Source organism: Carettochelys insculpta, chromosome 13 (assembly GCF_033958435.1).
Source record: "Carettochelys insculpta isolate YL-2023 chromosome 13, ASM3395843v1, whole genome shotgun sequence".
NCBI classification, from domain to species: Eukaryota; Metazoa; Chordata; order Testudines; family Carettochelyidae; genus Carettochelys; species Carettochelys insculpta.
Genome location: NC_134149.1, coordinates 45,017,287 through 45,044,966, shown reverse-complemented (window position 1 = coordinate 45,044,966; position 27,680 = coordinate 45,017,287). Strand labels below are relative to the sequence as shown.

At 63.2% G+C, this 27,680-nt stretch overlaps 1 protein-coding gene across 2 annotated transcripts in view; it reads right to left on the bottom strand.

Annotated features, from left to right (window-relative positions):
* Positions 1 to 1,649: 1,649 nt before the first annotated feature.
* The window catches only part of TSC22D3 (TSC22 domain family member 3), a 29,948-nt gene continuing 3,917 nt past the window's right edge, over positions 1,650 to 27,680 (bottom strand). Inside the window, exons 1-3 of one of the 2 annotated variants that reach the window (XM_075007993.1) lie at positions 3,436 to 3,704; positions 3,278 to 3,329; positions 1,650 to 2,861 (exon numbers count right to left, since the gene is read on the bottom strand). In XM_075007993.1, the coding sequence (XP_074864094.1) occupies positions 2,616 to 2,861; positions 3,278 to 3,329; positions 3,436 to 3,557 (420 nt within the window). In that variant the 5' untranslated portion in view covers positions 3,558 to 3,704 and the 3' untranslated portion in view covers positions 1,650 to 2,615. Of the gene's footprint in view, positions 2,862 to 3,277; positions 3,330 to 3,435; positions 3,705 to 27,680 lie in introns of those variants that run through there. The other variant, XM_075007992.1, reaches the window with a different exon arrangement.

Genomic DNA, 27,680 nt, shown 5'->3' with positions numbered 1-27,680 from the left:
GCCCGCGTGCAGCCATTTGCAGCGGACATGGGGGGTGGGCAGTGCGGTAACTTGCATGGAGTTGTACGGTGGATGCAGGGTCACTGCAGGAGCTGGGCCCAGGCTAACACAGCACAATGCCCAGGCATACACTGGGTCCTGCAGAGCCATTGCAAGAAGGGTTTCAGGGTCTGGTGCCCCAGCAGTTGCATGCACATTCCTAATGTGATGCTGCAGCAGGGAAAAGACTCCCCCACCTTGGGCGTGGGCCACGAGCGTAACACCAAGGTGAATGCCTGGGGAGGGCAGCGTGCCCCCTCGTTCGCTCCACCTGCTGTGCCCCGGCCCCAACTCACCACCCTCGCCTGGCCTCTGACCCGTTACTCCAGCCTTCCCCCAGCCAAGCCCCACTGAGCAGAGGGGGCCAGGGCTGGACAGTGTTACCTAGAGCCACTCTCCTAAAGCATTCCCTGCAGGGATGGCTGCCCCGGGCACCCAGCCAGCCCCAGCCTCTGTGCACAGCTGCAGCCTGGCAGGGCCCTGTGTGCATGGTGCTGGGGTCTGCACAGAAGGCTGCTCCAGCGGCTGGGGTGCTGGGCCCAGCGGCAGTGGGGTTAGTGTCTTTGCTGGGTGCCCATCCCCTGCTGCGGGCCTCAAGAGCAGGGTGCGTTGCCCTTTGGGGCGTGCATACTGGACATGACCCAGTCCCGGCTGCTCCTTTTGCTGCAGGGTGTTCCCTTGCGGATACGATCCCTGGGGATAGGTACCACCCAATCAGCCGGGGTCTCACTGCATCCTCATCCCTGCATGTCCCCAGTTCCCGTCCGGCTGGGCTCCTGGCCTAGGCCAGTCCTGCACCGTGGTCTCCCCTTGCAGCTGCCCCCATTGGTCCCAGCAGCACCTGCTGGCGCTCACAGTAGCAGCCCAGCTGCCACAGCGAGCGCTGCTCGGCTGCCTCCTGCCTCGAGGGCCACCCGTGCCCTGCTGTGGGCTGGAAAAACCCCAGACCGAACAGGAGCCTCTGGGAGCCCTGGCCTGGGCTGGCAGGGGGCAGCAGGAGGGGCACTGGCAGGGCTGTGGGTAAGGGAAACCCCAGGGCTTGGCTGGGCTGAGACACACCAGCAAGGCTGTGTGGGGGGCCTGGCACTAGGACACCAGGGGGCTGCAGGGAAGGGCCGGGCCCTGGCAGAGCTGGGAGAAAACCTATGCACATCTCGCACGCTCAGGCCCCTGCCCCATGTTTCCCTTTTCTCAGCCCAGATCCCACCCCTGCATAGGCCCCCTCCCCAAGAGCCGGCCCCTCCCTGGCTGTGCAAGGCCCATGCTCAACAAACCCCCATCAGCTGAAACGCAGAGGGGGCTGGGCTCCCGGGCCCCCCTCTCCTCCCTGCCGGCCCCTCACAGTGGAAGCCATGCACGGCTAAGGGGAGAGCTCAGACCGAGGGCTGAGGCCCGGCCTCCCTGCAGGCCACAGCCCACTGGAGAGCAGCTCGGAGCTCCCTGGCCCCCCGCCAGGCTGCAGCTGGGCACTGCACCAGGGCTGGGGAATCCCTCCCTGCGCAGCTGGAGTCTCAGCCCACGTCCCACCAAAGCTTTGGGAGCTGCCCCTCCCCCCGGGCAGGGCACTGATCCCCTCCCCCTCCCCCCACATAAAGGCATGCCTCTCTGCGCCTGTATCAAAAGTAGAGTTTATTGCCATTTCCAGCTAGATCACTCGGTCACATTAATGCTCTGACAGTCCGACACCGCTGCACGAGAGCTGTCGAGGGGGTGCGCTCACGGAGCAAATAACCTCGACTCTCGCCCTGCAGGGCCACGCCTCCCCCTCCTGTCCAGGTCCGGGCCTCTCAGTGGCGTGTTCCATTGTAAAATCCCTTCCGCGGATGTCCAGCAGCCCTGCATGGGCGGGACAGAGGGGGACTCTCTCCGGAGGGGTCCGTACACAGACAGCTAGCATAGAAATCCATCCCACAGCAAGACAGCTGCAGCAACCCTCTTCCAACAGCATCCAAGCATCTTGCCTCCAGCTCGGCGGCCATCCCAAACCGCACAGCCACCGGCGGCACCATTCACAGAGCCACCCGCGAGCCCCAAGCTTCGGCAGCCACCCCGCTGCTGGCTGCGTAGGCACATGCCCTGAACGTGGCTGTGGATATCAAGATCCCTGCACTAACATAAGAAAGCCTTCCTTGTAATCCCCAGCCTGCAGTGTGCACGGGCCTTGCTTGGCCCCAGCGAGGTCAGGTTTGGGTCCTGCCCCAGGCCCATTCCAGGGGGCAGGTTCGTATCTCTCCTCTGCAACAGCTGGCTTCCTCCAAAGCTCAGTCTGCATCAAGTGCAGCAGGGCCCCCGCTGAAGCGTGCAGCGAGGGCAGGTGGCCGGTTGTGCAGCTCCTGCACTCTTGTGGGGGTGCAAGGGGGCCCCCCGAGGGGTGGGACGTCCAGCTGTGCAGTGTCCACCCATGACGCTTTGCTCCTTCAGAGCTGGTCAGCGTCCCAGCAGCCAGGCCAGCACTGACCCATCTCGGAGCTCAGGCTCACTCGGGAAGTTCTCCACGTGAGATGAGGGAGGAAACTTGTAAGGAGATTAAGTAGAAAGAGTTCAGTGGCTCTGCCCACTCCGAGGACAGAGCCACCTTACACCGCAGAGCCCCCAATGTGCTGGGCCAGGGCAGCCGCCCCTCCCATCTGCTCCTCTGCAGACAGCACCTCCGCTGGCAGCCGGGACTGGAACTTCTGCAGCTGCTCAGGGCTGGCCAGGGTTTTCAAAAGGTTGTTCTCACGCTCCAGCTGGGAGTTCTTCTCCACCAGTTCTTTGATCTGCTCTTTGAGGATCTCCACCTCCTCCCGCACGGCGTACATCAGGTGGTTCTTCACCAGGTCCTAGGAGAGGAACCAAAACCAGGCCGTTGGCAGAGCAGTCTGTCCTGGCTCTCAGGCTAAGCGGGCTCTGGGCTGCTCGGTGTCGGCTTCCGTGGGCCAGACTCAGGGGTGCAGGTAGCCCAGGTTAGCTGGGGGAACTGCAGATTTTGAAGGTCTGCTCTGGGCCCTGCCCAGCAGAGCTCTGCGCCCGGGCAGGCGCCCCTGACCCGACAGCAGGACACCCCTAGTGCAGTGTGATGTGTGGGGGTCCTTGGGGTGGAGGCTGGAGCCAGGCCGGCAGGGCTCCTGCCAGTCCCGGGCGCTCGGGGGTGGAGGGTGCGTGTCCTGCCTCTCTGACTGCAGGTCCCCCACCCTGCGCTTTGGGATCGCCGCCCCATTGCGTCAGCCCCACTGCACCGGCCCCGCCCCGCGCTCACCATCGCCTGCTCGATCTTGTTGTCGATCGCCACCACGCTGGCCCCGGAGGCGCTGGAAGACACAAGCAGCGGCGGCCGGTTAGCAGCGATCCCCAGGCCCGGCGCCCCCACCTCCCCGGCCCGGCCCGGCGCCCCCCAGCCGGCGCCCCCCGCCCCACCTGTTGTCCAGCTTGACGGACACCACGTCCCCGCCCAGCAGCGAGGAGAAGAAGGAGATGGAGAAGTTGTGCAGCTGGTACACGGCCACCTCCATGGCGGACTGGTAGAGCTCGGTGCTCATGGCCGGGCGGCGCGACACGGGCGGGGGCAGCGCGCGACACAGGCGGCCGGGCAGGACTGGGACCGCGCCCAGCGACACCGCCTTATATAGGAGGCTCCGGCTGACGTCACATGGTGTCAGGCTGCGGCTCTGCCTGGCCCCGCCCCCGGCCGCCCGCAGGGAGGCGGGGGTTGCGCTGGCTCCGCGCGCCGGCCCTGGGAGTGCGCAACCCCCGCCCCGGGCCGGGGCTCTGCGGGGAGCCCTGCTCCCAGGCCAGGCCGGGGCTCTGCGGGGAGCGGGGGGCGCTGCCCCCAGGCCGGGCCGGGGCTCTGCGGGGAGCGGGGGGCGCTGCCCCCAGGCCGGGCCGGGGGCTCTGCGGGAAGCGGGGGGCGCTGCTCCCAGGCCGGGCCGGGCTCTGCTTGCAGCGGGGGGCGGGGGGCGCTGCCCCCAGGCCGGGCCGGGGCTCTGCGAGGGGCGGGGGGCGCTGCACCCGGGCCGGGCCGGGGCTCTGCTAGCAGTAGAGAGCGGGGGGCGCTGCCCCGAGGCCGGGCCGGGGCTCTGCTTGCAGCGGGGGGGCGCTGCCCCCGGGCCGGGCCGGGGCTCTGCGGGGAGCGGGGGGCGCTGCCCCCAGGCCGGGCCGGGGGCTCTGCTGGCGACGGGGGACGTGCACTCGAAGCCCGGCCCGCCGCTGACCCCGGAGCTCGCACGGCGGGGCGCAGAGCGAACGGGGGGTGCTGGGGGGCAGCGCTCCGAGCCCGGCTGCAGCCCCGCACACGCGGCCCCCTTCCCCCGCTACGCCCGGAGCAGCGCCTCGAAGCGGGGCGTCTCCCCGCCTTACATAACGCGCCACCCCGACTTGTTTGCGCGGCCGAGGCCCGCGGCTCCTCCCTGCGCGGCGGGCGCGGGGTGCCCCCCGGCGGCTCAGCGCTGCCCGTGCAGGCCTCGGCAACGTGCCTGCTGCCCCAAGTGGAAGCAACAAGCGTCTGCAGCCGGCTGTGGGCCCGGGCTCCGGGCTGCGCACACAGCTGCAGCCCTTGGCAGGGGAGTGTTTTCCCCAGGGGCCCCCCCAGCTTCAGAGGCTAGACAGGGCGATCAGCGGGTGCACTGAGGCGCTATGAGGTCCCCTCCTCCTGCAGAACTGGCAGTGCAGGCAGGTGGGCGCAGCTGTGTATTCGATTGGGGTGCAGGCCACCGAGCCCCAGGCCTGCAGCACTAGGGCCGGGCTGGCAGGGTGACTGCAGGTATAGTGCGTAACGCCCTGGCATGGTGAGGCTGTGTCCGAGAGCCCACTGCTGCCATCCAGTGAGCGGGGCCCGTGGCCAGGACAAGAGCCTTCTGCTACCAGCACCTGTGCTAGCTGGGGTGGCCACTGAGTGGGAAAAGCGGGTCACAGCTCAGGGGCAGGTGTTCATTTACATGGCACTGCAGGCCCTAACTGGAGCCTTCCCTGGACAGGGGTGCATAGAACCCATGCTGCACCCCAGCATCTCTGTGGGCCGCCTGCCGTGCAAAAGGAGGGTCTGACTGGGAGCCAGAGAGGTGCCCTCAGCCTGTGACCTCGCTGACCCCACCAATACACACAGCAGCAGAACAAGCTTCCCTTCCCCTGCCTGCAGCTCAGCTGCCTGGAGGGACCCCTCTGGGGCTCAGAGGGGCTCTCGGTCCCTGGTCTGTGCTGGGGCTGCCTACAAGGCAGCCAATTAGAGCTGGCTGTAGTGTGTGTCTGGGTGGGGCCGTTATTCCTCCTGCACCCAGCTCTGGGCATGGGGCGGGGACTGAGGACAGCTATGGGGGGTCACTAATAGCCAGGCACCCAGTGAGTCAGGGCCAGCCTTCCACTAACAGACTCGAGCTGCTGGCTGGCCCTCGCAGCTCCGGGTCCTTCTGTCCCCCAGCAGGTCCCGGCGTGGGAAAGGCTGCAGGGCCCGGGCCCAGAAAGTGCCATACACACTTGCTGCAGTGCAGCTCCCTCTGCACACCGTTCACTCTCACGTGGGCAGATGGGAGCTGCTGCTGGCTCCCTGGGAGATAAGTGTCTCCGTGGACAGTGCACGAGGACCCTGGGCACTATCTCCCTCCCTCGCACGGAGGGGCAGCCCTGCAGCTCCTGGACATGGGGACACAAGGACACCTTATCTGGGTGGCTCAGCTGGTGAGCGCAGCCTGCAGGCTGTTTGGGCTGCAGAGGGTGGGACCTTATCGGGGCAAGGGCAGTGGTGTTGCGCTCAGCCCAGCTTGGAGTGAGAGAGGACGACCGGGTTGTAGCTGGGGGCCACCCTCGGTGGAGCTGGGGCAAAGCCCACATACCCCCCTCACTAAACCTGTTGCCCCCACATGCTCTAGGGAGCAGGCCCCCCAGCGAACCTGGCTTTCCCCCTCACTTGTGCAGCCCCAAGAGCCCCCCCGCCCCAGCACTGCTAAGGCAGCAGCAACAGGGGGTCCTGAGGGGGCTCTTGATTGCTCTCTGCAACCAGCCTCCTGGGCAGAGCTCATCAGCACCTGTGTGAGTTGGAGAGGTGCCCAGGGCCCGCTGAGCCTAGGCTGGAGGGAGAGGGAGGGAGCCCAGGCTCAGGCCCTTGACTCGTGGTGTTCCCCAGTAGGGCACCAGCCTGCAGCACCTGCCTTTGCCCAGGGAAGGTATTCCCAGCTCCTGTGGCCTGCCTCCCTCTCCAGCCCAGCACCAGGTCCTGGAGGCTCCAGATGCCATGCTTGGCCGCAGTCACTCCCAGACAAGCTACAGCTGGGCATGGTGCATTCCAGGTGCAGCTTTTCTGGAGGCCAATGTGGGGATGCAGCTGGCCCCAGGGCCTCTCTCACTGGCCCCAGCACAGGGTGGGATAATCTTTAACCCCGGGCTGTCACTCAGCACTTTCCACCCAGGGGTCACTCTGCACCTCATGCAGCAGGACTGGGCTCACAATGCCTCCATTAGGGAAACCAAGGCACAGAGCAGCGGGGAGCCTGCAGCAGAGCAAAGCATATAACTTGAGTGCACTGCTCTAAGCAGCAGCAAACCCTGTGGCCCAGGATAGGGGACAGAAGCCAGGTGTCCTAGGTCAACACTTTTTGTCATCACTCCCTCGCCGGGCTGGGGACAGGCCTGGGCCTCTGCAGGTCTGTGTGTGCTGCCCTGCATTAGTAGAGTATGACCTGGGGGAGCTGGGTTTGGTACCTAGGGCTGGAGTGCCTACACTCGTGTAACCCAGGTTAGGGACTGGTGAACTCTGGGTCCCAAGAGCCTCTGCTCTGTGTCATGGCCCCATCTCAGGCTGTCCAGCACCCTCCCAAAATATGGCCAGTGCCCTGTTGGGGGGAGGGGTCAAACTCAGTTTGGGGGAGCTCAGAGCTGCTCTAAGGGCCGGGCTGGGATCAGAGGCAGGGCCAGACGTCACATGCTGTGCTGGAGAAACTGGAGAAGGTCCAGAGAAGAGCAATAAGAATGATTAACGGGCTAGAGAACATGAGCTCTGAGGGAAGATGGGAAGAACTGGGCTTGTTTAGTTTAGAAAAGAGACAATGTAGGGGGGACATGCTAGCGGGTTTCAAGTGCCTCAAAGAGCATTAAAAGGAGGAGAGAGAAAAATTGTTCCCCGTGGCCTCTGGGGACAGGACAAGAAACAAGGGGCTTAAGCTGCAGCAAGGGAGGTTTAGGGTTGGACATTAGGAAAAACTTCCTACCTGTCAGGGTAGTTAGACACTGGAATAAGTTACCTAGAGAGGCTGTGGGAACTCCATCGCTGGAGATATTTAAGAGCAGGTTAGACAGACACCTGTCGGGGATGGTCTCGACCAGGGGTCAGCAAACTTTCCCAGGCAGAGAGCTGAAATTTGACCTTTGGATCTCTGTGGACAGTCCGAGTGCTGGTGACACTTTTTCAAGTCACTAACAGTCCTACTTACAACAGCGTCACTAATAAACAAACGCTGATGCAGAGCGTTGCCACTCAGGTGGCAGTTGGTAGCACTGGCTGGTCTTTTGTTAATGCACAGGCGCTATGGCTTTGAGCCAGCTCCCGCCTGCATGGGTAAGGAGGGGCAGGGCTGGCTCTTTGCGCCTGTGCCGGGGGTTGCTGACCCCTGGTCTGGACGGTGCTTGGTCCTGCCCTGAGGGCAGGGGACTGAGCTCGAGGTCTGTCCATTGCTCTGTGACTCTGTGCCACTGCCAGCCCCACTGGCCCATCCCCACGGTGGCCGCCAGTGAGGTCCTGGTTGTGGGCTCACCCCTGCTGGGATCCACGCCCCCCTCCCAGGTGGCGCAGCCTGAGGGTGGCCGTGGCCATGGCCAAGGAGGGTCCAATCAAAGGCCATTTCGGGAGCCCCAAGCGGCCAGGCCAGGTGGGATCTGCCTGAGCTCCCGGTCCCCAGGCCCTGCTCTTGGGAGACCCTCAGCTCCGAGAGCTGCGGCTGCACATGTCCCATTGGCTTGCTGCTGCTTGGAAGGCTCATGCCAGAGAAGCCGTTCCTGCCCGTCTCTGCTGTACCCCAGACGGGGGATGTTAGAGCTGGGGCCTGGGCCCCTCCCTGGGGGGCGTCCCTGGCCTCCTGCTCCTGCTCCAAGTAGATGCCTCCAAGCAAACCCAGAATCCCAAGAGCACTATGTGAGTGCTGGTGGCAGGGAGGGGGCCTGGGCCCATAGGGACCCCCAGCCTAGTTGGAGGGGCTAGTGGACCTAGAGTCAACCGATTCGGGGGGACAATGAAGAATGGGGGGTGCAGACTACCGGTTCAAAAGGAGGGAACTCGAGGGGGACCCCGGGCAATGCCCACTGCTCCTCGAAGCTGTCTAGGGAGCCAGCGGATGCTGTCGTGAGGAACTCTGCCCCGATGCGTGGGACCAGGGAGGAAGAGAAGTGGGCCCCCCATCCAGCACCTTCCTCCTGGTATAGTAGACAGCCACTTTGGCCAGGGCCAGGAGGAGGCTGATGAAAAGGTCTTGTGACTTCGTGGGGCCACCCTGCTGGGACAAGGGACCTGTCCTGCCCTGTTTGGTGGTGGTGGGGAGCCTGCGGGAGGGATCTTTCACCCGCTAGACAGGGGAGCTCCTGGCCCATGGGCTGCTGCCTGTGTGTGAGGACGTGGGCACCACTATCCCTGGGTGGAGGTGCCTGGGTGTGTGTGTGCGGGGGGTGTCTGCACAGGTGTCCCAGGCTGTTGCTCTTTGTGAAGCAGTGGAACAGTTTGTGCTTTATATACAAGTGGTTCCAAGCATCAGTCCTGTCTACTCCACTGGAGGCAGTGCAGCCTAGTGGCTAGAGACCCGAGTTCCATTCCCAGTCCTGCCACGGGCCTCTTCGGAGAGCCTGGGCCAGCTGCAGCCCTTGTTTGTGCCTCCCTTTCCCCACTGCTTCCGACTTGCTTTGAGATCTCCTGATGATAAGAGCTGGCTGTTACCGTTCCTCTGGCCGTGTGCCCATGGCCGCATGCTCTCCAGCGTGCTGGGAACCGGAGCAGCCTTCCCTCTAACTTCAACCCTCCAGGGGCAGAATAAATTTTCTGTCCACTGAGGCCTGTGCAGACGTGCACCACCAACAGACACAGCGACCGCCGGCTGTGGGCGCTTTGCTGATCAGCTGAGCTGCACCTGACTCTATCCTGGACTGCTGCCCGGGCGCTGTGCTTGCAGAGAACCCTGAACCAGACTCTCCCAGATCTGCTCAGCACCTTATCAGCCCGTAGAGGCTCAGAGGCGCCATTGCTTTCCCCATCCCCCCAAGCTCGGCGATGCCACTGTCCCCCTCACCCCAAGTGCCAGCTCCGGTGGGCTCTGTGCGGACCACGGCCATGCAGCAAGATCCACACCAGAGCAACAGGCTTCCCTCCTCCTGCTCCAAGGGAGCTACAATCCGTCTACTCACAGCCTGGCTCCCCTCGCCCCCCGACGACGTTAACACCAGCCCCTGCTGTGCCAGCGGTCCAACCCAGCCAGGGACTGGGCAGCCCACCCCTGTCTGCGGACACCCCTGAAGGGCCCAGCCTGGGGCAGCTGCAGACTGTGCCCCACCCCTGGCTGCCCCAGAGGGACAGGACTGGCCTGCCAGACTGGGAGCCCCTGAGCGTGAGGCTGTGCTGCTGGGGGCTACCGGCAGAGGCCCTGCAGGGAGTCCGCTGAGGAGGGGTTCAGCAGCCGGTGTTTCAGACTGCCCCTTCCTCCCTGTGCTAGTGAGTGAAGGAGCCTGTGCTGTGCCCGGACGTGACGCTGGCTGGCTGCTAAGGGAGCTATTCCCCGCTGCTGCCCCTGCCTCTGCCTGGGATTGTCCTGGGGTCGCCAGGACTCAAGCGCTCCTCTGGCACATGATAAAACCTCCAGGACTGCGTCCCACCGACATCAGCGACCCTGCCTCTCCCTCTGCTGCGAGTGGGGCAGAGGACCCAAGCTACGGGCTTCCTCACACAGGGAACCCCTGGGCTGGAGCAAGGGAACAGTACCTGTCAGCCCCGGCCAGGGACATCAGCCGTGAACCCTTATCGCATGTGACCAACGGGCAGTCCTGGGCCTTGGGAAAGGTGAAGGACTAGAGCCCCGGCCTCCTGGGGCCCCCTGCTCTATCCACTAATCCCTGCTGCTCCGGGAGGGAAGGGGCCAGGCAGTCTGGGAAGCGAGGGTGCAGCTCTTGATAGGGAGCAGGTACAGCCCTGGAGGGTAGGGACATGGAGGGCTCTTGGCCAGGGGGGTCAGAGATGATGCAACCCCTGCTCTGGGCAGCCCTTGCCACTGACTGCCTGCTGCCAGGAGAGGGATCGCTCAGCGAGCACCTGTTGGGTTGGGAGCGGCAGGAGCCCAGGGTACCTGGAAGACAGGACCAGGCCTGGCTGGACCACTGCTCTGGTGTGACGTGGCTGTTCTTGTGCTCAGGGGCAGGGGCTAAACGGAGGGTCTGGCTTTGGCCTGGGCCAGGGGAGCATGGCATGCTGGGATAATGTGGAGGGGTTCAACCCCACAACACCCCAGCCCCTCTGACCCACCCTCTCTGGCACATCCCCACCTCACTGGCCATGCCCGGAGAACAGACCTGGCCACACACCCTGTGCCTCAAACCCCCTGGAGCCCTCATTCTCCATTCTGACCACACGGGCTGAGGGAAGGGGGTGACTCCGAGGAGGGCACGGAGGCTGTGATGAGCAGGGACGGGCTGCCTGCTCCCCTGGGTGGCACGGGCCTGTCATTGCAGCAAGGCTGATCTCACAGCATTCAGGCGACTTCGAACCCTCCCCAGCCCACAAAGCCAGGCAGATCCCACTACAAGAACAACCATATCCCGCTCCCTGCATCTCAGAGCAGCCCCTTAGTCATTCTGCCCAGATCCAGCCCATCACCCCCAGCCGGACGTCAGGCCCCAGCAGGGACTCCCTGTGCAATCGCAGAAACAATACTGCAAAGGGAGATCTGTAGCCCCATGTCACCAATGGGGAAACTGAGGCACAGAAGGGGGGCATGACTGCCTCGAGGTCACACAAAATCAGCAGCGGAGCAAGAAACAGAAGCCAAGAGCTCTGCCTTCCAGCCCTGCCCCACTCCCTCCTAGAGCTGGGACCGTGTCCCAGGACTCTGCTTTAACAGCTCACTTGCACTCCCCACCCCAAGCCAGGGGTCACCCCACAGACATCCCAGGTGCTGCACCCTGAGAAGCGCCCTGTGTACCTATGAGGCTGGCTCAGGCTGCACGTGCCCAGGTGCAAAAACTTCCAACTTGCCTCTTTCCACCAGAGGCAAATACGTGAGACAGGGACGGCACTGGGATGTGTCCCTGATCTCAGCCAGAAGGAATCAGAATGGTTCAAGCGTGTATCATAGCGCCTGTACTGCCTACAGCTCATGGCGATTTTCCTGGAGCTCCAGGCCAGGCTGTGGGAGCAGCAGCGCCTGAGCTGTGCCCTGGCTACAGCTATGACGCTTTGGGTGGGGAGCCAAACCAGGCCCAAGCAGTCCGCGATGTGCTAGGACAAGCCCCCTGGAGGCCCAGCTCTAGTGACACCACTGGCCACGCCTGCCCCACGCTGCCAGTGTGCCTGGGGATCTGTCTCCCTCTTCCCCCCGCCCCAGGGCAGCAGCTTTCTCAGCAAAGATCTCCTGCTCCCTGGGCACCGGGATCCCTGCAAGGGGCACACAGTCCTGGGGACCCTTTGCTTTCCTCTCCCAGCAAAGCGAGCAGCTGCGGAGTGAGTGCTGCCTGGCCAGCAGCAGGCTGCCGGCGCAAGGCGCCATGGCGACAGAGCTGACGAGGCAGGACAGCCGGAGGAGCGAGAAGCGGCTTTGCAAACGCCTTGTGAAGCTAACACACACTCACGCCCACGGCTGCGGCGTCACGCCTGCCAGGATCTGTCAGCTGAGGCGCTCTGTGCACGCGGGGGGCACGCACTTTGCAGTTATTCTGGGAACAGTAGCGCCAGCCGCGAGGGAAGGGGACGAAAGCCTGGCGCGGATGGGCCAGCTCGCCAGGAGAGAAAAGCCCCCTCCCTGACGAGCCCGGCCTGAGAGGGGTCTGCAGAGCAGCTGCCCTGCTCGGGCCGCAGTCAGCCAAGCAACACACACGAGGATGCGGACACGCACTCAAATGCATGATGCGCAGGAGCACCTCTCAGCCCTCCCCGGAAAAGACCCAGGGCTCAGGGGCCTCACCCCCCCCCCGGCCCCCCTCACCCAGAGGATCTGCGGCATGCAGGAGGGGAGTGACTTTCCACAGGGCGAAAGCTGCACTGTGCAGGGCCCCCTCCCACTGCCAGGAGGCCCTTCCAAGCACTTCATGGCAGGAGCTCTGGTTTGTTCCCCTCCTAGGGCTCAGCTCAATGGCAGGAAGGGCCTCTGGAGGGTCCGAGGCGTGAGAAACGTTTATTGCATTTCCTCTGAGCCACTGGAGAGCAATAAAGGACAGAAGTGAAGCCAGCGAGTGCTGGCAGCTCAACCAGGCAAATCTCTGGCCTGAAAGGCTGGTGGAGGAGGGGAGCGGAGAAGCCACCAAAGAAAAATTCCCCACCCTTCCGCTAGCGGCCTGAAGTCCTGCGGCCCAGAGCCTGGCTGGCCAGAGGGGCTGGAGAGCGTGAGGTGGCAGTGGAGGGCAGGTGGCAGTGAAGCCGGAGGGGCAGGGCACAAGGTAGGACCCACAAGTGCTGGCTTCAGGCCTCCCTCCGGTGCAGGGTTCCGTTGTCACTCGAGCAGCCTGGGCTGTAAACCAGGCCAATGAACCTCCTTAGCCGCTCTCTGGGCAGCGGCTCACCAGAGCGGGGCAGTGGCCACCCCATGACCACCTGGGGGCTCTGAGGGACCATAACACACCTGTAAGTAACCGAGAGGAAGCCGTGCTAGTCTATACACTATCAAAACAAAAGGCAGTCAAGTAGCACTTTAAAGACCAGCGAAATAGTTCATTAGGTGAGCTTCCGTGGGACAGACCCACTTCTTCTGGTTCTGGTCTGGTTCTGGTCTGAAGAAGTGGGTCTGTCCCACGAAAGCTCACCTAATAAACCATTTTGCTAGTCTTTAAAGTGCTACTTGACTGCCTTTTGTTCTGACACCTGTAAGTGTGTCTGTGGCCAGCAGGCCACTGAGGACACCCTGCTCAGCCCAGCTGCCGATCCCTAGGAGCCAGGCAGGGAGCATGATGGTGTTACAAGCTAGTAATGAAGGAAGACTGCAGCCACACCCAGGATGTGCTGGAGCCCTGCCAGGCCCACAGGAGGCTGCAGGCCTGGCAGATAAGGAGAAGAGCTAGCAGTGGATGGAAGCCCAGGAAGGAGGGGTGCTCCGAGTGACCTGCGAGGGTGCAAGGAAGAGCAGTGGAATGGGATGGATCAGGGTCTGCCTGCCAGCCTGGCCTCATCTCACCCCGTCTGCCAGCTGCTTTCGCCGCCTGCCCCCCCCCATGCAAACATCACACCTCCGCCTCCCTGCCACGGGGGCTGAGTTACGGGGCTGCGGAGCCGAGCTGAATCCACAACTTGCCCTGGCAGCACTGAGGAAGCAGCAGAGACCGAACTGAAACGCAGGAGGCCTGACTCCCACCCCGCAATAAGCACCCGGGCAGCCCAAGCTAGCTGCTCAGGGGATGGGGCTGAGCAGCCCCCAGAGGCCCAGGCGCGTGACCTGGAAGGGCAGGGAGTCCGAATGGGGGATCCGCTCACTGCTCCAGGGCCAAGAAGTCCCACCCGAACACTAGTCCTCACCCCACAGTTTGCAGCCACCCGATGCCCCAAGGCCCGGGCTGCATCGGGGAGCCCCACACAGTACCGGCACCCTGCACCGGGCCAGGCCTGTCAGCCGCCAGCAGGGCAGGGCCCGGGTTTGGTGCTGGCATGAAGGAGAGCAAGGTGTCTACCCCAGCCAAGCAGGACACACCCTGCGGTGCAGGCGTGGGCTGTGTGCACAGGCGCATGGCCCAGGGCATGCTGGGACAACACTGGGGTGGTGTGTCCTGGAGGGATGGTTTGCTGAGCACTCGCCCTGCTTGGGGCTCAGCAGGCAGTCATGGCTCCTCAGGAGGGACCAGAGGGGACCAGCACTGGCGCAGCAGCCAAGCCAGCCATGGCCACCAGCGCAATGCCGGCTCCTGCTCACCTCTGCGGAAGCCTCCAGCAAGAGCCGTGGGAGGGATCAGGTCCTATGGCATGAGGACAGCAGCTGCCCCAAACCCACGGGGGCCAGAGGACCTTGGCCAGGGGTCGCTTCTCCCATGTCGGCCCAACTCTGGGCACCAGGTGCCTTCCTCACGAGCGGCTGGGGGCAGGACACGAGGCTGCAGAGAACCCGGCTCCGAACCCGCTGACCGTTCCCATGGGAGGCTGGGGGCTCGTCTGCACTTAAACGTGTCCCGCTGCTGCAGATGGCCCCTTTCCCGGCCAGCGATGGACCAGCTACTCCCTTGCCCTGCGGCCTGCGTGCCGGGGGGAGGGGGTACAAGCTGTGCCCCGGGGGGCAGCACAGGGGGAGGGGGTCCAGGCTGCTCCTTTGGGGGGACGGCAGGGGCTTCACTCGCTGAGACAGCTCGACGCTGCTGCAGCTGTGCTGCACGCCAGAGCCGAGTCCCTCCCGTTTCTGCCACGTTCGGGGCCTGGTCCTGACCCCTAGAACTCCAGCCAGGGGGAGCTCCAGGGCTGTGCTTGCCCCTGCCCCAGGTGGGAGCCGAGCCCAGCCCTGGGCATTCCAGCTGAGGGCCCCGGCGAGGGGAAGCCTCTAGCTGCGCTGCAGCCGCTCTGTGCCAATGCCCCACACCGCCCAGCTGCGTGGGCTAGCCGGGGCACGGCTCTCTTACCACAAGGCATCGAGGGCCACACTTCTAACGGGCTCCAGGTGTGGGATCTGCACATCCCCTCCAGCCACCCACATGCACACAACCCCCGGCAGGGAGCCTGGGGCCGCAGCCGCCAGCGAGACGCAAGGGGCACTGGGAAGCCCCAGGCTGGGGGCGCAGCTGCACTTATGGGACGAACGCTGCGGGGGCGGTTGCTCTCCCGGGGTCGATGTAGGTGCCCAGCGAGGGTTCTGCCGCTGACCCCCGTACTCCTCCCAGGGGAGGCGCAAGGGGAGAGTTTCTCTCGCTGTGGGGACGGCAGGAACAATCGATTCCCGGTGTGTCGACTGCAGTGGCACAATTCATGGAGTGGGATTGATTTTTTCACCGTAGTCCAGACCTGGCCTCACCTGTGGGCCAGCTGCCTCCATACCCACTGCTCCACAGGCCCTGGCAGCCCAGCGGCTGGGCTCTGCAAACCCCAGCAGGAGGGGCTCCCCCAGGGAGTGTCACTCTGCTGCCGCCAGCGGGGAGCAGGCCGGAGCTCGGGCAGACTGAAAGGGGCAGAGCTGGGGGCTCTGAGTCCCCCAGGCCCCAGCGCTCCTGGGGGGAGCGGCGGTGGGGCCAGGACAGGAGCCCTGGAGAGACGGGCCCCGAGACATGACTGTGATGCCTCAGGGGATTCCCCAAACCAATTGCAATCACCCTCCCCTGTCTCGGACGGCGTCGAGGAAGCAGCTGCAGCCCAGGGCCCAGCAAACCCATCCAGCTCAGGGGCTCTCAGCGCTCTTGGATCGGGCCTGCGGGGGAGAAATGAGCCTGAAGCAGGAGGGCGCAGCCAGAGGCTGGGGTCTCCCTGGAGAGAATCCTGGGCCCTGCCCGCCTGGCAGAACAGAGGCACCTCTGTCCCTGGCAGGGCGGGGGGAAGGGGCTGCCGGCCTGGCAGCCGTGCTCCAGCTAACGGGCCGATCAGCAAGGGGCTGGCACCAGCCGCAGCCCCGAGCTCCTCCAACCTGCTGAGTGTGAGCAGCGGGGAGGGGAGCGAGGCAGCTGGCAGGCTCCCCTCTCCAGCTGCTTCCTTTGATAAAGCACTTGGCCGTACTCCCAGTTCTGGGTTTCTGGCCTGTGCGCACAGGACAGGGCCTGCCCAGAGCTCCGGCTTTGCTCTCGCCGCAGCCCCAGCAGCCCCTGCACCCTGCCGGGAGGGGGGTCCCCACTGCCCCACAGGGGTGGGGCTCCAGAGGGCGTGGGGCCGGCTGTGCCAGCTGCAGCGCCCTCCCTGCCAGGCTCCTTCCCTGCCCGTGGGGCTGTGACTAGGGTGCCCTCCCTCCCCCATGACACCTTGTACTGGTGGGGACGGACGGGCCTGCGGTGCATGTTAATGGCCTGCCAGCACACAGCCCTTTCATGCCTGTATCGGCTGGGCTCCCACAGCAACAGGCCCCCGCCTGCTATGCCAGAGCTGGCCCAGGACTGCGGGTCTCCCACGGGGGAGGCTGCTGGGCCCCATGGCAGAGGGTTTGTCCCCGGCATGCAGATGGGACGGGGGCGGGGGATGGCAAGGCCCTTCCCTAGCTAGGCCCTGGCTCCTACTGAAACCTCCGGAGGCCCTAGCATCAGGCTGATGGCCCAGGCGGCAGAGGAGCCTGTGGCAGAACCCTGGGCCCCACACCAGAGAATCCTAGAATCCCAGGGCTGGGGGGGACCTCAGGAGGTCATCGAGTCCAGCCCCCTGCCTAAAGCAGGACCAACCCCAACTAAATCATCCCAGCCAGGGCTTTGTCAAGCGGGGACTTAAATACCTCTAGGGATGGAGATTCCACCACCTCTCTAGGCAACGCATTCCAGTGCTTCACCTCCCTCCTGGGGAAGTAGTTTTTCCTCATATCCAACCTACACCTCCTGCTCTGTAACTTCAGACCATTGCTCCTTGTTCTGCTGTCTGACACCGCTGAGAACAGCCTCTCCCCATCCTCTTTAGAGCCCCCTTCAGGAAGTTGAAGGCTGCTATCAAATCCCCCTCAGTCTTCTCTTCTGCAAACTAAATAAGCTCAAATCTCTCAGCCTCTCCTCATAGGTCATGTGCTCCCGCCCCTTCATCATTTTCGTTACCCTCTGCTGAGCCTGCTCCAATACGTCCACATCCTTTCTGTACTGGGGGGCCCAGAACTGGACACAATACTCCAGAAGTGGCCTGACCAGCGCCGAGTAGAGGGGAATAACAGCTTCTCCAGATCTGCTGGAAATGCTTCTCCGACTTCACCCCAATATGCCGTTAGCCTTCTTGGTTACAAGGGCACCCTGCTGACTGATCTCCAGCCTCTCGTCCACTGCAATCCCCAGGTCCTTTTCTGCTGCACTGCTGCTGAGCCAGTTGGTCCCCAGCCTGCAACAGTGCTTGGGATTCTTCCACCCCAGGTGCAGGACTCTGCACTTCCCCTTGTTGGACCACATCAGATTTCTTTTGGCCCAGTCCTCCAATTTGTCTAGGTCACTCTGGACCCTATCCCTACCCTCCAATGTATCTACCTCTCCCGCTAGCTTAGTGTCATCCTCAAATTTGCTGAGGGTGCAATCCACCCTCTCATCCAGGTCGTTAATAAAGATGTTGAACAATATGGGCCCTAGAGCTGATCCCTGGGGCGCTCCACTTGAAACTGACTCCCATGCAGATATTGAGCCATTGACCAATATCCCTTGGGCCTGGCCATCAAGCCAGCTTTCTATCCACCTTACAGCCCATCTATCCAGTCCACGCTTCCTTAACTTATGGGCAAGGATGTTGTGGGAGCCTGTATCAAAAGCTTTGCTGAAGTCAAGGCATGTCACATCCAATGACTTCCCCATGTTCACAGAGCCAGCTACCTCACCATAGAAGCTAATCAGATTGATCAGGAACGACTTGCCCTTGGTGAACCCACGTTGACTACTCTTGATCACTTTCCCCTCTTCCAAGTGCTCCAAAATAGATTCCTTGAGGATCCCCTCCATGATTTTTCTGGGGACTGAGGTAAGTCTGATTGGTCTATAGTTCCCTGGATTCTCCTTTCCTTCTACACTTGCCTTTCTCCAGTCATTCAGGACCTCTCCCGATCTCCATGAGTTTTCAAAGACAATAGCCAAAGGCTCTGCAATGACGACATCTGCCAATTCACTCAGGACCCCTGGATGCATTAAATCTGGACCCATTGATTGATGGGCATCCAGCTTTTCTAAATAGCTCTTAACCCATTCTTTCCCCTCTGAGGGCTGCCCACCTCCTTCCCATACTGCATTGCCTATTGCTATAGTCGGGGAGCTGACCTTGTCTGTGAAAACTGAGGCAAAAAAACATTGAGTGCTTCAGCGTTTCTCACATCACCTGCCACCAGGTTACCTCCCTCACCCAAGAAATGGCCCCACACCCTCCCTGATCACCCTCGTATTGTTAACATGCCTGTAGAAACCCTTCTTGTCGCCCTTCACATTCCTTTCTAGCTGCAATTCCCATTGTGTTTTCGCTTCCATGATTACTCCCCGTCATTCTCCAGCCATAGATTTATTCTCCTCCTTACTCATTTGCCCAAGTTTCCACTTCTCATACTCATCCTTTCTGAGTTTGAGTTCACCAAGGATTTCCCTGGTAAGGGAAGCTGGTTGCCCACCGTATTTGCTTTCCTTACTGCGCATCAGGATGGTTAGTTCCAGTGCCTTCAATCAGACTTCTTTAAAATACTGACACTCCTCCGGAACTCCTTTCCCCTTCATATTACCCTCCCTGGGGATCCTGCCCATCAGCTCTCATGGTCGCTGCAGCCCAGGTGGCCACCCAACTTGTATTTTGCCCACTAGTTCTTCCCTGTTTGTGAGCAGCAGGTCAAGCTGCGCATGGCCCCTGGTCTGTGCCTTTAGCACTTGCACCAGGGAGTTATCCCCAACAGTCTCCAGAAGCTTCCTGGATTGTCTGTCTGTGTGCTGCTGTGTTGGTCTCCCAACAAGTGTCTGGGTGATTAAAGTCTCCCATGAGAACCAGGGTCTGTGATTTGGAAGCTTCTCCTAGTTGTCTGAAGAAATCCTCACCTACCTGATCTGGTGGCCTGTAGCAAACGCCAACCACAACATCATCCCCGTTGTTTCCGCCTCTAAGCTTAACTCAAAGACTCTCAACTGGCTTTTCTCCCTCTGCATACCGCAGCTCCGAGCAGTCAGACTGCCCTTCCTTTTCTCCCCTGCCTGCCCCTCCTGAGCAGTCTACACCGTCCATGACCGTGCTCCAGTTATCTGTCACCCCACCAAGTCTCCGTTATTCCAATCACCTCATACCCCTTTGCCTGGGTCTCTAATTCCACGGCAGGACCCCAGGCCTGAACGCTGCAAACCCCGGGCTCTGAACCGAGTTGGTCCCACCCTGGGGCTCAGACTCAGACAGACCAGTGACCTGCTGCCAGAAGGGCTGGATGCTGGCCAGAGGGGCAAAGCGGGACAGAGCCCGGGGCGGTGGGAAAGGCTCCCTGAGCCAGGGCGGCTCAGCAGGTCGGCCTGGGGGCTAAGGCAGTGAGTGAGGGGAGCACCCATGTTCTGCCAGCAAGCCCTGCTCAGGCTCCCGCACCCTGCAGTGCTGGCTGACGGTCCCAGAGCAGCCTGGGGCACGCCCCATCCCCCAGCCATGGTCCGCCCCATGGTCCCACGGCCAGGACCTCTCAGTTCCGCACGCGCTGACCCCCTTGCTGCCTGCCCCAGTGCCCTAGCGTCCTGGGCTGGCCCTCTCCAGAGCCCTCTCTGCTGCTCCGAGCAGCTCGCTCTTGGCCCAGAATGGCTGCTTTGGAAGGTCGCTGTTACAGAGAGCAGCCACCGGGTCATCAGGGACAAGTAACAAGGCCAGGGAGGGGCTGGGCTCTGCCACCCACAGCGTCAGGCCTTTCCCAGTGCAGGTTCCATCCCCACTGGCCTCGACCCACTGGGGCTGGGCCTTATGCAAGTAACAGCACCATGGGGGGAGCACAAGTCCAGCTAAAATGGGGTTCAAGAGCCAGGTGAGCCCTGTCCCCGGGGCCTGAGCTCACTGCAGCCCAGGGGCCACGGAAAGCAACCTTCTTAGGCTCCAAGGGGTTTGCTCCTGGGGACGCGGGAGCACACATGAGAGTGACTGTCCTGCACAGGGCCTGCCTGGGGTGGAGTCCCCCTCTATGAGCACTAAGTGGGGGCTGTCAGGTGGGGCTGGTCCGACCCCCACCCGGCACGGAGGGACCCAGGGGGCAGGGGCGGGTTAGGAGCAAATCCCGCCCTTGGTGCTAAGCACAGCAGATCCCAAATGCCCAGCTCCGTCTGCGCTGCTCCCGCCCAGGCTCCAGGCCGGCCCCATGGCCGCAGGAGGAGGGGCGCACTGGGAGAAGCCGTCTGTGCAGGGCCTGGGAGGAACCAGCAGGCGAGTTGCGCTAGGAGCTGCACTCAGCACCGGTAATGGAAGGGCAGCGTGTTACGTACCGGGCGGAGAGCGGCCAGGAAGATGCCAGTGCCAAGAGAGAGCCAGGAACTGAGATTCACTGCTCCCACCCCACGCAGCTCTGGAGGCAAGGCCACTCCTGACCCGCTGAGCCCTGCCCCCCACAGCTCTGCCGGTGCCCCCACTCCTGACCCCTGGTGCCCTGCACCTCAGCTCTGCTGCTGCCCCTCACGCCCAACCCCCAGCCCCTGCTAATCCAGCCCCTTGCAGCTCCTCCCCCTTACTGCTCCAGCCCAAGTGCCCCATCCATGCAGCTTCCCCCTTTCTCCATTATTCCCGTGTGGCTCCCCACACCCAGCCTGGGCCTCTCGCTAGGAGCTGCCCCTCTGCCCAGCAGCAGGCTCTGGAGCTAGCAGACAGGCATGCAGACCAGGATGTTGGCCGGGGAGCAAATGTGTTTCACTTCCCCACAACAGCAAGCATGCTAGCCAGGGACAGCCGGGAATGGCCTCCCTGCCAGTGCCCACCGCTCTCGCTGTCAGACGCCTGCAGCTGAACGGGCTAATCCCGGAGCCGGCGGCTCTCCCAGGCGTGCAGCGGTGTGCCATGGAGCCTGGTGGCGGCAGGTGGCCAGGGCAGGTGCGAAGGCTGGGCATGTGGCTGCAGAGCGGTGTATCTCCAGCCGGGTGCTGTTAACAAGTCGTCCTGTTGTGTAATGTCTGGCTGGCTTCTCCCTGGGCTGCTGCCAGCCGCGGATGAGTCATCCAGCATGGCCTGCACCCCTCTGTGCCGGGAGAGCCGAGGAGCGGAGACAAATGAGGGTGGAGGCACCTCAGAGGCCCAGTGGTGGTCCCCCCATGGAGCGACACTGCAGGTCCCCGGCGGTGCCTCAGTGGCCAGAGTCTTGCTCAATATGGCAGCTACCCACTGCAGGCAGCACCAGCCTGGCCCCACGTGCTCCAGGATGCCCTTCCCTCCTGAGGGCTCCACCGGGCTGAGCCTCTGGAGGCTCTGCCCCAGGCTTGGCAAGGAACGGTGGCCGCACCGTGCTGCGTTCCCAGAGCCCCAGGCCATTGCCCGGGCCTGTTCGGCCGCGTTTCCCGCCCGAGGCCAGCCAAGGACACTCACAAAACTTCCCCTTTGCGTGCAGCAAGTGGAGCCGGTTATTAATACCCCGCTTGGCCTTTGCAAGGAATCCTGGGTATTCTGAAGCCAGGCAGGGAGTTAAAACCCTTCCTGGCCTGACATTTACCAACAATAACACCACAAAGACAATAAGCTGCATGCTGGCTGGCGTCTGCAGCCCTGCAGCCTCACTTGGGAAGCCCCAGGCTTGGCAGAGAGCCAGGGGCTGGTACCCGCTGGTGCATAGGGACAGCTGGGGGCCGGTTGCTCAGCATTACCCAGCAGGGCCCATTTCTTCCCCTCGACGGTCAGCTGGGGTGCGGAAGGGGCTGCCCTGGCGTGTGGATTGCTGTCCTCCGCTGGAGTCAGGCCCTGCTGCACATGGGGGTCTTTGCTCAAGCTCCTGGGTTAAGAGGGGCCCAGCTCTATCCCTCACCAGCTCTGGGGCACCAGGCCGAGCGCGCTGGCTGCCGGGTCGCTGGACCAATGGGTTTAACGACGGTGGCCCCAGTGTCTGAGCGACCTGTGGCACAGCTTCCCCTGCTGCCAGCATCGCCAGGAGACCTCTGCGCTTAGCCTGGAAAGCAGCAGGGAACCACACACCAGCTCCCGCCAGACAGCCACGGCCAGGCGCAGGCGGCCGCGCCAGAGAGCTGGGGGACCCCCAAAGAAGCCAAATGCTGGACCCTCCTCAGGTTGAGCATTCAGCTCAGGGCAGCTGCCAGTGGAGTCATTCCCCTGTTCGGCCCCACCCTGGTCCATCCCCTGGCACGTATTTATAGAGCAGGAGAATGACAAACTCCTCCACGCCCTGCAGCGTGCCAGCGGCACAAACGGACCCGGGCCAGCGGGCAGCCTTTTCACAACACGGGTGTGCCCACGCTGTGTCCTGCGAGGTATGCGGCTCAGGGCCTGCCCACAGCTGCGGGGTGGGGGCCACCCAGACAGCTCCCAGGCAGTGTAAAGCGTGATGCGGCCAGAGGAGGGCTTGCTCCAGAAGGCCACGCTCGCTGCTCCAGCGACAGGCGAGCCGGGGAGCCGCAGGCCCCAGAGGGATTGGCTCTCTTGCTGCGCAGCCGCAGCCACTCCTGGGCGCTGGGCTTGCGAACAAGGGAACTGACAGATTTGCAGCTTGTCGGGAATAGCGACTAAATGTTGGGCAGGCTCCAGCCCAGAACACGCTCAGAAAGGCAAAGGGCTCCTTTGCCCTCCAGAGTCTCCCCAGCTGCCTGTTCTCCTGGGGCCTGTCCTACCTACTACGCCCAGGGCGGAACACCACCTGTGCATGAGCTTCACCACAACTACACACACGTGCCCTGCACACCCATCCCCATCACACTCACTCCTGCATGCACCCTTCCCCCATTCCCGGGGCAGGCACCCCGATACGCGCGCAAGCAGGTGTCTGACGGCAGAGCTGGGAGCAGGCGGCACCAACCCTCTGCATATTGCTGGGGGAGAAGCCCTGCCAGGTCCCAGCCCCGCTGTCCCTGATCCCAGGCATTTGCTGGTTCACAGTGAGTTCCCCAGAGCAGGGCAGAGGGCCGGGCAGGCGACCCACCCGAACCCGACTCGACAGAGTTATCAGTGGGTCAGGAGCAGGCAGAGTCCACACCCTTAAAACAACATCATGTGACCAGCCCCCCCCGAGCTGCCCCATCACACCCCACGAGCTGCCTTCCCTCTGCACGGCTGTTCCTCTCCTGGCTGAGGGTCCAAGCCACACTCCCACGTGCACAGAACTAGCAAAGGGGCACTGAGAACAGGTCCCATGGCCCTGCCCTGCACGGACTCCCCCTGCGTGTGCAAACAGACGGGCATGTACGCACCAGTCGCGCACGCACTGGCAAGCCAAAGGCTCAATGCACCCTCAGGCGCGTTGCTCCCGCAGCTGGTCCCCGCAGGGGCTGGAGCTTTCAGCCAAGTTCCTGGGCGTTTCGGAGAGCGCAGAGGAGGCCTCATGCCCACGAGCACCTGGCTGCTGAGTGGTGAGGGGAGCCCAGTGAACGTGGAGGGGTTCCTCGTGGCCCAGGGTCTGCCATGGCGTTCTGATCTCCTGCACCCTGCCGGAGCAGCCTGGGCCCCAGGCCTACAGACTGCCCTGTCCTGAGAACAGGCCCCCACCCGCAGGGGTAGGTGTGAGCACTGCTGGGGGAGGGCTCATGCACTGCCACTAGTCAACGGGAAGTGAGGGCCACTCCCAGCCGGGTCCCCAGGCACGCCAGTCCTGGCCCCTGGAAGGAGCTGTGCAGGGCAGTGCGGCAGGGCAGGGCAGGAGCTGGCCAGGGCGGCCATGGGAAGCACAGACAGGACTGAGGCCCAGTGTGGCGTGGGTGATGGGCTCAGGGCGAGCCAGGGAGTCCAGCGCGCAGCCAAAAATCAATCCCAAGTCTCCCGAGCCCCTGCCTGATGCCCCACTTCTCTCCCTGGGCCTGGCAGGGAGCACACCGCCCACCCTGCTGGCTCCCCGGCCAGGCCCTGACATTTACCAGCCTGGCTGTCCCTCCGTCTCCCTCCCCTGCCTTGCTCCCACTCAAAACAGCCCTTTGTTATTCCCAGAGCCAGGCAGCCACTCGCCCCAGCTCCCCCCACAGCAACCACGGCGTTCCCAGGGCACGCGCTGGGGGGATCCCCAGAGGGCAGAGACAAAGAGCTGCCCTCTGGGACCTTCCTGCCCCCCCAGGTGGGAGTCAGCACCGGCACAGTCTGTGCCTGTCCCGGTGACCTTCCCCCTACACTCCGAGCCACTGCCTGGCCCCAGAAGGCCCCTCTGGTCCTAGTCCTCACCCCAGCTCCGCCACGCAGGGACTGCCTCCAACGCAGGCCAAACCAAGCAAGCGCAGGGTCCCCGGGGAGCCAGAGAGATGAGCTGTCCTGGCTCACCCAGCACCTGCTGCCTTCCAGGGCACACTCCCTCTCCCTGTTGCCAGCGAGGCTGGGGCCCGGGACCGGCAGCGCTGGGAATGGCAGCAGCCACTGTCACGGGTGAGAAGTGGGACTAACACACGGCCTCTTGGTTGTGAGCTCGCTGCCTGTCACAGCCACTTCCCCCGGACCAGGGGGCCCCTTTCCCACTCCCCAGCACACCCGATCCAGCTGTAGCCACACCCTGCCCCGTTGCTGCACAGCTCACTTGCTGCTGGCACTACCCCCACCCTAGACTCGGTGACGGCACAGCTCCGAATCCCCCAGATGCTGGCCCAGCTGCATGTGGGGCGGGGGACAGGCTGCCATGTCCCCACTGCAGCATCCCAACAGAAGCTTTCCAGGCCCAGCGCTGGCATTTGGTGTTACCAAGCTCTGCTCCCAGCTCCACCTTGCCCTGCTGTGCAACCTTGAACGTGCCTCTTCACCCACCCGCTGCCTCAGTTTCCTCTCCATAAGGGGCAGTGACTTGCAGTGCCTTCCCCATGGGGCTCAACATCAGCGGAGAGGATGTACCAATAGGTTCTGTTACCGTCGGACACTTATCGAAGATGACAGTCGGACGGGACCTCAGGAGGTCATCGAGTGCAGCCTCCTTCCCAAAGCAGGACCAACCCCAACTCCATCATCCCAGCCAGGGCTGCATCAAGTCCGGCTGTACACACCTCTGGGGGTGGAGATTCCACCACATCCCCACGTAACCCATTCCAGTGCGTCACCGCCCTCCTGGGGAAATATCCGCCCTGAGCCCACTGCCCGCCACGAGAGCCCTGGCGAGGCGGAGGCGATGCCGTGGGTTTTGCACACCCTGCTACGACGCTCTCACACGAGCCCCAGCAATTGCAGCGCTGTTCCAACACACAGCAGGGCCTGGGGGAGCAGCACCCAAACCATGGGAGGCAAGTGTAACAGGCCCAGGAGGGGAGCTGCCACTGACTCACTGTGGGGCACCTGGGCCCTCCCTGCGACCCACCAGTGAGGCCTCCACTGCACTGCCCTCCCCCAGGAGCCCCCGCGGCTCACCACAGACCCTCTTACCAGGAGCGGGAGAGAGGCAGGATACAGCAGGAGCGAGAGGGCTCAGCTGGGTGCTGGAGCTCAGGGGTGGGGCAGTGGCTTGGCCAGTTCCGGGAGTGGCCTTCAGGGGCAGATGAGCCGGAGGCTTGGCCCAGCCTGGAACAGCAGCCCGGGGAGCTTCAGGAAGAGGGGGCACAGCCCCCACGTGTGGGGAGGGGCTTTGCCCAGATCTGGGGCAGGCCAGCAACTGGGCGCTGTGTGGCCGGGCTGAAGCTCCTTGGTTCATGGAGGGGGCCCTCAGGGCTCCGACACGTGGTGGCTGCAGCCGGGGGTGGAAGTGGTGGGGCTGGGGGACTCACCTGCCCTGCCCAACTGAAACCAGGCGCTGTTAGCAGCAGGTAGCATGGCTGGTGCCTCTGCAAGTGCTGACAGCCACCGTCCCACCAGTCTGAGTTTACCCGGCCGCTTTGTGCACATCCCGGCAGTGCCACAACCTCTGCGGGGGCGGCTGCGGGGCGTGGGGAGTTGGCACAGAGGACAGCACTACTCCACAGGGCAGCCCTGCACTGTAGGATCAGCAGATGCAGACAGTCAGGACGGAGGGTCGCAAGCCGGGCTGTATAAGCGTGCGCAAGGCAGGGCTGACGGGCACCAGCCGAGCGAGGGTGGCATGGAGGTTGCAAGTCAGAGCTGGAGCAGGGGGAACCCAGGCAGTCCTATGGCACCTCCCCAGGACCTGGAGGTGCTGCACGGTGCCTGGCTGTAGCCTGTCCACCTCGACTTGCCAAGGGACAGCACAGCCAAGGAACAATTAAAGCAAGAGAGTTCCAGTATCTCATGCCCGCGCTGGCTGTGACAGTGCAGCCAAGAGTGGAGCTGCCCAGCCCTTTCCGCCAGGAAACTATCAGCAGCATGAAAGCAAACTGACCTGTGCTGGACTGTATGCGAATCTGCCTGAGCCCTGCAAAGCTGGGGGAGGGGCAGCTCTCCTTTCACCCCCCGGACGGGCAGAGGCTCTGCCAGCCAGATTTGCATCCCAAAGCCATTTCCATCAAGCCCAGCAAACAGCCTGAGACTAGCGCAGAAAGGCCCAGGGCGGGAATTCAGCCACTGTGCACGCTCCCCAGCAGGCCTCTGCCCTGCCTGTGCCAGCACGGCCCTGTGTGGGCACCCGCAGGACCCTACTGGGATGGAAATGGGAAATACCAGTTCCCAAGTGCCGGGGGCCTAGATGGGTTCTGCACCGCCTGAAGGCAGGTGGGAAGCACTGTGGCACACCTGGTGCCCATGGGCACTGCGCTCCCGCAGTGGAGAATTAGCCCACAGCCTCTCTGGCACATTCAGACAGCTGGCGGGGCTGTTTCCTCTGGCAGGCTCTGGGCTCCAGCTAGATTGGCAGAAGAGAGGAGCTCTGCCACGGCGCACGGTGCACTCCGCATTTCCTGAGCGTGCGGCTGTCTGGGGGCTCAAGTCCTAGCAAAGCTCTGGTCCCCGCGTTCCAGGACCCTGGCAGCTGTGGGGAGTCGCCGCGGAGACCACAGCCCTGGGCAAATGGCAGCCGCTTGGCTCTGGGATTCCTGTCGCTGGTGTTAACGAAACCCAACTGCCTGCCCCATGCTCTGTACTCACTTCCTCTCTACGGCTCCGTTTCCTCATCTGTAACCCGAGCAGAACGATGCCCCACCAACACACGCACCTGGGGCCCTCCCCGTATCTCAAAGCAGCCTCACTCTGGGATGCCCACATGGCAGAGGCTGTGACTCAGCCACACAGCAGGCGAGCAGCAAAGATGAGTGTGAGCCTGGGGCCTCCAGACCCTATGTATCAGCCTCAGGCTGCCACCCCATTAGTGAGAGCCCAGTGCTGGGGATGAACTGCCCAAAATTCAGAGCATAGACCCATCTCCCACCCAGGTCTCGGCTTCTTCACCTGGGGGACCCCCCAAGCTCTCAGTAACTAACACCTCGCAGAGTAGCACCAGCCTCCGGACATTTCTGCAGCCCTGGGGCTGTATGACCAAGCTCTCTGCAGACACCACTGACAGCCCCCAGCAGCTGACAACAGGGCAAGCAGGTTCTTGGCATGTCTGACATATGGGGAGCTCAGCACAAGGGGAAAGTGACTTGCCAAAGGTCACAGGGAAGTCAGTGGCAGAGCCCGGCATTGCACCTGGGGCACTGGAATGGCAGCGCAGTGTTTTGGCCCCAAGGCCAACCTTCCAACCACAGGGCATCGGCACAGAAAGGCAGCAAAATGGGGCCTATCCTTCCACCTGTCAGTTCAGGTCAGCGCATTTCCTCCGGGTGCTGGGCCCACACCCTGGGTGTGCTCACCCACCTCTCCCACACAGCAACCAGCCACAGTCAAGGTGAAGAACCCATCGCGGGCTGTCACCTGACGGCAAGCTGTCCTGGCAGCTGGGGCGCTGGCGCTG